At 36.5% G+C, this 11,687-nt stretch overlaps 1 protein-coding gene across 1 annotated transcript in view; it reads right to left on the minus strand.

Moving 5' to 3' along the window:
• The window catches only part of LOC106882264 (phospholipid transfer protein C2CD2L), an 86,555-nt gene that overhangs the window by 26,661 nt on the left and 48,207 nt on the right, over positions 1-11,687 (minus strand). The window contains exons 2-5 of the mRNA XM_052975149.1: positions 4,983-5,084; positions 1,759-1,878; positions 1,550-1,654; positions 279-521 (exon numbers count right to left, since the gene is read on the minus strand). Of these exons, the coding sequence (XP_052831109.1) occupies positions 279-521; positions 1,550-1,654; positions 1,759-1,836 (426 nt within the window). The 5' untranslated portion in view covers positions 1,837-1,878; positions 4,983-5,084. The remainder of the gene's footprint in view (positions 1-278; positions 522-1,549; positions 1,655-1,758; positions 1,879-4,982; positions 5,085-11,687) is intronic.

The following is an 11,687-nucleotide window of genomic DNA, read 5'->3' on the forward strand; positions in this document are numbered from 1 at the left end:
GAAAAAAGAAAGGGTGGGGAAACTAATTTTAAAAGTAAAACACATGTAACGTTAGACAGCATCCACATTATCTAGGTTAGGGGTTGGCAATCTAGGTTAGGGGTTAGGGGTTGGCAGTCTAAAGAAAAAAAAAAAAGCCATGATAGAAAATGGTAGTTGTGTGTTTGAGGAGGCAAAACGGAAGGCAGGGTGGAGGGAATTTCAAGTTTGCTCTTCTAAAGAAAGGGATTGAGTTGGACAAGCAACAGCCGTGCAGAGATCTTTTACTGTTTACTCACCCTGTATATCTCAGCTATTTTATGACTGAGAGCAACTTGATCGGTTATATTATGACTTACAACAGGCATCTCTTCATCAAACTCAGGAAACGTGACCAGAGGCTTGTAGTCGAGGTCATGGCTTGAGTCAAAACTGGATGACAATCCCAGGTAGTCAGACATGTTGATGGTCACTGAGGACATACACAGTGCGTTGCGGACAACTTCTTCTACTACACCAAGGTCAACTACTTCTTCAGACTCCTAGGAACATTTAGAAACAATAAAATATGTCTTTAAGATCTGTAAACTTTAGAAGAAATGAGAAAAAAAGTTAGAATATTTATGATAATGACAACATATATACATACATACATACATACATACATACATTTGCATATATAGAGGGTGCAATGGGTAAATTATTGTCATTTTATATTTTTAGTTTTGTGCATTGTTTGTAGGGTCAGTTGGGCATTGTCTGTGAGAAAAATAACACCATGATGCAACTTACTCAGCCAGAAATTTGGAAATGGCATGCTGTACTGCTTGGCACTTGTGCTGGAAGCTCCAATATGAACTTCCTGAACTCTAGCAATAATATAATTCTTAGCCATATACAATTTTAAACCACTCTACCTAGTCAAATAAAACCCGTATGAGTTAGCTCCCTTTTCACTCCAAATTAGAGCCCCCCCCCACTTCACTTACACTGCCGGTGACTAAAACTCACTGCGGAATAAAACCAACTTAATACACACGTGCGATAAAATGTGCTTAGTCAAACTCGAAACCCCACACCAAAATAATATTCACCCTGCTCTAATTGCCCAACGAAACTAACCATCTACTACAATAAAACTTATATATACATGGTTATATAGCAGTGTGTTTGAGTAGTTTACTTCTGAAGCATTTTGCTTTTGCTTCAGTCCCATTAATAGCAACACTAGACAAGGACAACAACCAGAAGAACATTAACTAAAGCAGCTGTATTCTCTAATTGTACGATGTTTGATTTGAAGTTTTTTTTATAAAACTGTTTCTAAAGATGGAATTGTGCCACAAAAAGATGTTTGACCAACAGAACAACAAATCAAACACAGAACTGACCACAACAAATCTCAGAGATTTGGGGAAAATAAAAGAAAAACGTAAAAAAAAAATCAACACCAAACCAATAATTCAACAAAGACCATAATTATTCTTTATCTGTTTTAATGAACATTTTCTCTCTTCTTTTTTTTTTTGCCAATCTCAACTAAAAACAAGGAAGTAGAAAATTTACATACCTGATATGGGTTAATTGGTTTCACCTTGACTTTGGCTAAAGGCTGACCATCAAAACTAGTTGTAAGAATTATATGGCCTTGGGTATATTTGAAATAGAGTTTCACCTGAATAATAATAATAATAATAATAATAATAATAATAATAATAATAATAATAACAACAACAACAACAACAACAATAATAATAACAACAACAATGGTGGCCTTACTTTAGCTTGGTATCTTGCCACGTCACATAAACAATTGGTTAGTTTCATTCCAGTGTGTGTTTTTTGGGAGGCAAACATAGAGAATGACAAGTTGTGAGCATCAGAGAAATAATTGATGAGCTGGAAAAGAAGTAGAAATGAATTATTTTAAATTATTAGTCTCATTATTAAGGCAGTTAGCTGGCAGACTCATTAGCATGCCAAGTGAAATGCTTGGTAGTATTTTGTCCACCATTACATTCTGAGTTCAACTTTCCCTTTCAATAAAATAAGTAAAGGTCAAGTACTAAGGTCAGTGTAATCAACTGTGCTGCTCCCCTTAAAAACAATGTAACCTTCATATAATTAATGTATTCTCAGTCTGATGATTAGTTAAGTTGAATACCTCTCATTGAGTAATTATTACATCAGAGGATCTGTTAGCTTGGAAACATATGTAGCCTGAATTTTACCTGCTCCACTCCCTCAATTTGGATTTTTATTCACATTCATAGCAACTCTAGTTGTTAGCAGTGAACTATATAGAAACTTTCAGCTAATTGAATTTCCTTGCAACTTTGATATGGGAAAATGTGTGTAACCTTTGATGCCAATAATTTGTTATTGTTGCTGACTGTATACTGTCCACTTTTTGTCTTCTATACCTAAGCATCTTGAAAGAAAAGTTGGGCATAAGAGGCATCAAATGTGGTGTGCAAGAGAAATGACTGTGCTGATATGGTCATGTGATGTGTATGGACGAGGACAGCTGTGTGAAGAAGTGGAGGGAACCTGTGGAAGAGGTAAACCCAGGAAGATATGGGATGAGGTGGTGAAGCATGATCTTTGACCAGTGGGCCTCACAGAAGCAATGTCTAGTGACCAAGACCTTTGGTGATATGCTGTGCTTAATAAAAAATGTAAAATCAAGTGAAATTGTAGTCATGGCCAATGCTGGTATTGTGACACAGAAAAAGCACCTTTCAAGTGTTGGGCCTCACCGAGGCAATGTGGCTGATGCCAGTGTTGCGTAACTGGTACCTGTGCTGGTAGTATATACAAGGTAACTTTAGAGTGTGTTGGGCCTCACGGAAGCAATGACAAATGACTGAGACCTTTGGCAATATGCTGTGCTTGAGAAGGAGACCAATTTAACCAAGTGAAAACAGCCATGGCAGATACTGGTGTCATGCAACTGGCACCTGTGCTGGTAGCACATAAAAGCACCCGTTACACTTTTGGAGTGGTTGGTGTTAGAAAGAGCATCTAGTTGTTGAAACCATGCTAAATCAGACTGGAGTCTGGTGCAGCCCCTCAGCTTACCAACCCCAGTCAAACCATCCAACCCATGCCAGCACAGACAATGGACGTTAAATGATGATGATAATGCCACAAACTGCTTGAAACTTACAAACTTCCTACACTTGGATCCCTGGATCTTATCAATATATATCTTTATATATACACACACACATACAGTTGTAACAGACATTCAGCACAAGTATGGGATACTGCCAACTGTAAAGAATGACAAACACATCTAAATAGAAGTAATGATGGAAACTATTTTAATTTCTGGAAAACACCATTATTGACTCCTATCATTAATCTAGCATTGTCGGTTCCGATAGCCAGTAAATTTTTTATATCTATTTTTTTTTCACTAATTCAATTTTTAAGACATCTACAATGCCATCTGCATCACATGTTTCTAACGATACCATACTGAGATATGTATGTACCACTTTTTTGTGAGTGTCACTATAATATATGATAACAATTCCTAACAACTTGTTTATCGATATATCATTGGATTCATCTAATAACAGGTTAAATTTTCTATCTCTTACATCAGAAATCAAATCTCCATCAAAATATGGAGCTACAACATTTCTCACACAACCACTTAGTAAATACTGGCATCTTAAGCCATTATTTTCAGAATTTTTGCTGGTACAACCTTGTCTTTTCTTTGCTCATTATAATGTAGTTGGAAGCAAGAAAATAAATTAAATGATTAATAAAAAAATAAAATTGAAAACACAACTTATCAGTTTGCTGCTAACAATTCCTTCATTCGTTGTCAACAGTTCTTATGCATGAAGAATACTGATTCAGGATGCAGGGTGGCCAACTTATAAATGGAAAAGTAAAATCTGCAGAAATCCTTAAACTGTGTTCTGATATAAACCTGGGAACATTATATTTTGCTTCTAATTTTACATTTAATATCTATTGGTAAAATCATAAATATTACTACAATACTTGGAAAAAAAAATGTAAGTAGAAGCATAAAGGGGGACCCCCCACTGTACTTCTATCCAAGACATATAATCCAAAACAAGCATTAAAAAAACGATGGTCTATTTTAAAACAGTCAAACTGAAAGTAAATCAGTCAAGCTGTCATGACAAAAACTCTTCACGACAGAATAAAGCATTGTTAGGACGGATTTCCAGGCTTTCATTCTTTGCAACAGATTTACATTATGGTGTCATGAGTTCAAGTGCTGACAGGAGTTATGTTCTCCCCCTCCCCACTCTGTATCTAAGTCGGGGGGGGGGGGGCTGGAAAAGTTCATAACTTGATAAACTTTCATTTGAAGTTTCAAGAAAGTGAAAGAAAAATTCAACAATAGCCTTTGATACTACTAAAATTTGGTTAATGAAAGTAGAAAAGGGGGAAAAGGAACAAAAAAAGGGCAAATATTGCAGAAATGTCATGATCAGAGAAGAATGCTAAAAAAATGTTAAAATTTTAAACCTGTTATTTTCCCTGCTAAATGCTAGATTCAAAAATTTTCTGCTAAATGCTGAAAAAAAAAAAAAACCAAATGCTAGATCTAGCATAAAATATGCTAAATTGGCAACCATGCTCTCAAGTGATACCTATTAGTAGTGAGAGCTTGTTTGTTTTGCTCTCCATGATTTTTTACTGTCATGCAAAAATTACTTGGTAACCTCCTAAGTGCTGGTGGCACAAAAAAAGGCACCCAGCAAAGTGTGTAAAGTGGTTGGCATTAGGAAGGGCATCCGGATAAAGAAAATGTATCACAGCTGACCTCAGAGCCTAAGGTGGCTGTGTGGCTTGCTGGATCTTGTCAAACTGTCCTACCCATGCCAGCATGGACATTAAGTGATGATGATGATGATCTTACACACACACACACACACACACACACACACACACACACACACACACACACACACACACACACACACACACACACACACAGGTGTACTTACAAAGTAATCTTCTGTTTTGGTTCCTGATTCATATTTGATGTCAGAAATCTTGGGTGGTGGACTGCCTGGCTCTAATTTTTCTATCTTTATCTGGACAGGACCCTTCAATTAGAAAACAAAAACATTTGAAAATACACCAAAAGAAAAACTACAAAGCAATAAGTCATACAGAAATATGTTTTCTCTTCAACTTCCCTTTAGTCCATCTTTGCTGTTGTTACTCATATTTAGCCCCTTCCCCCACTGCTTATTCAGTTCTTAGCCATGGTTTCATCATTCCATCATAATTTTCCTTCACTGGATTAGATCTGCTGATGACATGCTATGTATTATAGGTGAGGTGAGAGGCATTATGTAATCACTTCACCTTCTAGAGTTAGAAGTCAAATCTCTCCCAAATCTGTTTTTAAAAAAGAACATCTGCAATAATGCAATCCTGAATATTGTAAGTCTGAAGAGATGGGACTGATATATTGAGATTGTCCACTGATGAGAAGTGTATAGGACCAAACATTGAGCCAGAGATCAAATAGCAATAACATTGTTACTTCTGTGTTAATGAGATGGGAGTAAATCAAGGATTGATCCCAATAAACCCTGATAATAACAACAAACCAGCCCTTTATTTCTCTGGGAAAGTGGGTTAAAGGGTTAATAATGAATTTTCCCTGTGATTATTCGAGATAGCAGCCAAATCCCTTTCAAATCCAACTCATCCATGACAATATAGGTCAGATACTACACTGTGCATGGAAACAAAATTGGGATGGCCATGATTGGAGTGATTTTATGATCAAAGCTGACCTGGAGGTTGAACTAAAAAAACAGCTCAGAAGATTTCAGTTTACTAATTAATAAAACTGCTTATTAACTTTGATTAAAAAAGTGCCCTTCTTCTGGGGAAATATAGGACACAGTAATTGATAAAAAATAAAAATTTGAACATTTTGAAATCAGTCTTAGAACTGATGCAGGTTAAATGGAGACATAGAGATGTTACAAATAATGTGCCATAGAGCAAGCTTAAGTGTCTTGAAGACATGTCGGAAACAATTTGAAGTTTCATGGAATAAAATTCTTGAGTGTGATAGAGACTTAATGAGAATGGATTATTGTATGATTAAGTTGATGTGGTTGGGAGGGTGAGGGGATGTTGCTAGTGGCCAGAATTAAATAAACACAGAACAATCCAATTATGAGAAAGGATGGTGGAACTGACAGATAGAATGACATACAGTATTTTCAATAGTATTTTCAACCCATGCCAGCATGGAAAATGGATGCTAAATGATGATGATGATTGATTCATTTGTAACTCAATCCTGGCAATTACATCTGTTAAATACATTCCTAAGGCTGACCCTTATCAATGGTTAAGACTATGTGTGAGAATTTGTAATTGGAGTTTTGAATTTATGCCAGGATATAAAGTAATCAGGGTATTAATTGGATTCACTTAAATAGAAATTTAATTATATGTGTGTGTGTTTCTCTGTGTGTGTACACATATATGTTTGTTTATATGTGTGCATGTGTGTGTGTGTGATAGTGGATATAGGTGAGCCTTACAGACATCCAACTATAGTTTATGAATGATTAAAGATAATTAACACCTTAATTAATTTCTATTCTAGTAGAATTTATAAATTCTGATTAATTTATATGAATATACTGCAAAGGCTTTGGTTGAGTTAGGCTAGAGAGGAAGCCGCTTGCCCAAGGGTCTGCTCAAGCACCTCAGTGTCCACTGCTATAGCCTCAAGCTAATCAAAGCCTCAAACAGTGCATTTTGTATATGGAAACTGAAAGAAGCTTATTGTACACACACACACGTGTGTGTGTGTGTGTGTGTGTATGGTCATGTGATGTGTATGAATGTGATCAGTTGCCTAAAGAAGTGCTGATCACTTAAAGTGGATGGAACTTGTGGGAGAGGGCGACTCAGGAAAACATGAAATGAAGTATTGAGGACCAATCTTGAAACGCTGAGCCTTACAGAAAAGATGACAAGGGATCAAGATGACTGGCATCATGCTGTGCAAAAGAAGAGCCATTTACCACAGTAGAATTGTTATCCTGAAACCCCCTTAGTATGTATGGAGCTCTGCCCCCACCTCCATTCTTTCAGCCCATCAAGCATTCCCCACCACATCTTATCCCCTAACACTCATCACTCTCAATCAAGGGTACAACTTGGCTGCTGCTGCTACTGCTGTAATCACTTTACTACATCCAGTCTCCTTGGTTACCTAACTCCCTCCTCTGAACTACTCATCTCAACCCCAGTGCTCAACTGGTACTTATTTTATCAATCCCAAAAGGAAGAAGAGTGAAGTTGAACCCAGCAGAATTTGAACTCAGAATGAGAAGACGGACAAAATGCCATGAAACATTTTGCCTGGTGTGTTAACGATTCTCCCAGCTCAATTCTGCCTAAAAATAAAAAGTGCTTATTTCAGATGTTTTGAAAATTTCTTGTTTATTAAAATCCTTTTATTTATTCATGTCAGGTCACTTTCAAGAGCTACTGGTAACATGTAATCCAATGTAACCTGTCACATGGTCGGGTCGTCGGCAACTAAACTGGCAACCCCATCAAGCTTGCTTGGTGAGGAGGGTGATTGTTGGACACCCTGCAGGACCAAAAATAAGACCTGTCAAAGGGCGGAAGAACTTCTGTGTAGTCAATGGCCAATTCAACAAGTACCTTGTCACAGTGAAGTGCCTGTGTGCTCCATTGACCCAGAGAGCTATGCTGGAGGGAGAGAAATCTTCAGGAAGGTCTTAACAAGTCAGACAGGTCGAAGCGTAGGAGACAGACAAAACCTTAATGACAGTAAATGGAAGCGTCAGCAGCAGGGCGTGGATTTAGTAATCGGCAGGGGACCTAACAGATCAGATTCCTGGCTTTGGACTAGCAGGATGTCATGCAGAGGATCTTGAATACAAGACAATGGAGGAGACCCCAATATTCCTAGTTAGATGGAAACTGTGACACTACATGGAGCAGCACCCTGTGACTCCTATATTATGTGCAACTGAAACCCCTATGAAAGGGGGCATCCTATGGGACAACCTAGATGAGATGTCTTTTATTTTTCTTAGCTGATCTAGAACTGGGTTCACTGGCTGAAAGGTGCACATTATGTACTACATCGATTGTAAAGGAGCTGTGAACCACACATTTAAGTAGTACTGACTGTCTGTGTAACTGTAAATAGGTATCAAGACAAGATACAGGTTTATACCAAATGGAGCCACTAGATTTTCTTTTTTTCTTTTCTTTTTAGTTTGTAATGGTAACTTTTATTCTCAAGAGTACAGCTTTGACAGAGGAGGGCTCTAGAAAGTTGACTCACAGCAGGTAGACATAGTTTTCAACAATCATTCTAGCAACCATAATATTCTTAAATGTTACGTTCAGAATGTTAAAAGGTTTTTATAAGGGTTCAGAGAAATTTATTAAAGAAAAAAAAATCTAAATCATATTTTATTTAAAAAAAACACTAAAAAAAAAGTATTTTAAATTTGTTTAAAAATACTGGAAATAAATTGTTGTTAGTTTATGTTAATTAATTAATTATGGTAAATCAAATTAGTTTTAAATATAACAACATTCTGTCAGAGGTTGGGGGTGGAGAACCTCAGAGGAAGTTTTAATATTTAATTTTATGTAAATATGCTGCCAATAACATTAATCAGTAATTAAAATTCAGAAGAAAATGGAAGGAAAGAGGCAAGGGTAGCAAAAGAAAATGGAAAGAAAAAATGTTTTTTCCTATTTTAGGTTTTAAAAAAATGCATAATTTTAGCTGATTTTGTGCTTTTAGTTAGATCATCCTAATAGCTGTTCTACTAATAGTAAATAGTAAAAGATACTGGTAAGAGGAAATTAAAAGAGTCTATAGAAAGAAATGAGAAACCGTTGAATGAAGCAAACGAAAGGAGTGTGTTTGTGTGAAGCCTGTGTAGAGAGAGAGAGAGAGAGAGAGAGAGAGAGAGAGAGAGAGGCCTGTATGGATGTTGTTGCTTGGCTAACATACCGACTGCTGTTCAGAGGGGAAAAAGCAGCCAACTCTACAAACACATGTGCCTGTTCTTATGCAAGTGATATCTTACAATGCTGTTATTTACTGCTTACCAAACCATATTTCCAACATACTGCCAAACTAAGACAACATAACTACAGTGTTCATATCATTTAAAGCTGTTGCTGCTGTTGCTACTACTACTACTACTACTACTACTACTACTACTACTACTACTACTACTACTGTCTGCCTGTCTATCTGTCTATCAATATTAGTTTTGTATGAAACTGATATATTCATTAAGATTCAAAATAAAAGCCTTGTTATACTGTAGAGACGGCATAAAACATGTGAATGGTCCCTCACAAATGGATTACATTTCAAAACATTTTATAGCAGAAAAAAAAAACAACAAAACAAAACAAAAAGATTGATTTTATAAGTGACATAGTTGGTAGATATTGCTCATAGTTCTGGAAGGAAACCGAAGTTTCAAAATATATGCACACACACACACACACACACGTGGTTAGGCAATTTAAGTGGAAGGACCCTGCAGAAGAAAACTGAGGATAGACATGGGAAGGAATGGCAGAGGCAGTGATGGAGGGGACAGAGAGAGATAATCGTTGGATGCTGAATCTTGTGAAAGAGAGAACAAGGAACTGACTGACCATGCAAAAATGGAGAAATAAGTATAGAATGATGACGATGATGATGATGATGACGACGATGAAGAGAAGATGATGATGATGATGATGATGATATATGTAAAATATATAAAATGAGAACGATAGAAAGTGTAGAAGGAAAGTTAGAGCAGCCAGTAAATGTTTGAAATAGAAACATGTCTAAAGAAAAGAATTATGTGATAATTAAACTGCTAAATCTAAACTGCTGCCTGCCAGATGGAAACCCGAAAACAAATAGGACGGAGAGTGAGAAAGGGGGAAAAAAAGGGATTAAATTGCATGAAAGTTCTTACCTCAGACCAACAACTACAGCATGTTTGTCGTCTTGTGTTTTTAGAACTCTGGATACACACACACACATACACACAAACACACACTGAGAAATATCTAGGGGGAGCTAAGTCAGGCACTTCAATTTTGGTTAATAATCACAAGAATTATGATTTTCATGTCTAGGAATAAAAAGGAGAATAAAAAAAAAAACTTGTGGATAAAATGAAAAGTTGGAAGAATGTGAATAAAAGTGATGTTTTTGAGATCCATCTCTTTATTAAAAGAATGATTGCATTTTTAGAATTAAAGACAACGAAAATTTGTTTTCTCTTTTTACAGAACTTGTAAATATTCTCCTGGGGTGAGTCTAGATCTCCTTACATTCTATTTGGCAGGATTCATGTTCTGAAAAGTGACAGTTAATGACTCCCATATATTGAAATCAACCAGATTTAACTAATTCTTTCTGTCTCATTCTTCAAAATTCTTTGTGACGCAATAATAGTGGAATCATTTTTCTAAACCTGAAATTATTTATAATCTCAGGTCGAAGCAACTTCATTTGGAAAAGCTTCAAGTTTCTCTGCAAGTTTTTTTTGCAGGCAACCATAGGTGTAGTTAATGATTTAACAGACAGGGAATATTAGAATATTAGAATATTAGAATGGGTGGTGGGGGTGGGGAAAGAGATACTATTACTACTGTGTCTGAAGAGTGGCAGTTCACAAAAAATGGAAATATTGTGTGCTGGTGTCTGATGCAATCTCCTCTATTTTCTGAGTTAAGTTTAACCTTAATCTAGAATATTTTTCAAAGATAGAAAAGCCCAGATGTTGTCTTGTTTAATGTTTGATCCCAGTTTTGATGCAATAATTGTTATAGTAAGGCGGGGGGGAGCTGGCAGAAACGTTAGCATGCCGGGTGAAATGCTTAGCGGTATTTCATCTGTCTTTACATTCTGAGTTCAAATGCCACCAAGGTCAACTTTGCTTTTCATCCTTTTGGGGTCGATAAATTAAGTACCAGTTGAGTACTGAGGTCAATCTAATCGACTGCCCCCTCCCCCAAAATTTAGAGCAGAAAAGAATAATTGTTATAGTGGTTAAAGTGTGGTTTGTGTTGATGGGAAAAATACAGAATTTAAAATTGTTTTATCATTTCCTGGAATAGAAGCAGCAGCTAATTAAATGAACTCATTAATCATTTTATTTCTGTTGCACTGCACACTGTTCTACTATTTAGAATATGTGGTAGACACTGACCTAATACGGAGGATACAAAACAAAGTGTTTCCGCTCATTATTATTTCATTGCAACAGTCTAAATTAAGTGGAGTAATTACATACATTAACTTCCTTATATAAGAAACCCTCATCTAGGTTGAGAACTTTTAAAAATCCTATCATCTCCAATGGTTTGTTTATGAATTTAGACTGTTTTTTATGTGATTAGACACTTCTGGATGTGTGTGTGTGTGTGTGTAAGTCTGCGCATACAGGAATGGTTGAGTGGTTAAAGAGCTCACTTTACAACAATGTGGTTTCAGGTTCAGTCCCTCTGTACATATATATTTGTGTTTGTCCCCCCCCCCACCATCACTTGACAACTAGTGTCCCTTTGTAATTTAGCAGTTTGACAAACATGACTGGGTTTCACTTTCTTTTTTGACTAAATATCTCAAGGTGGCGCCCCCAACACGGCAGCAGTCC

This window comes from Octopus bimaculoides, chromosome 20 (assembly GCF_001194135.2).
Source record: "Octopus bimaculoides isolate UCB-OBI-ISO-001 chromosome 20, ASM119413v2, whole genome shotgun sequence".
Lineage (NCBI taxonomy): Eukaryota > Metazoa > Mollusca > Cephalopoda > Octopoda > Octopodidae > Octopus > Octopus bimaculoides.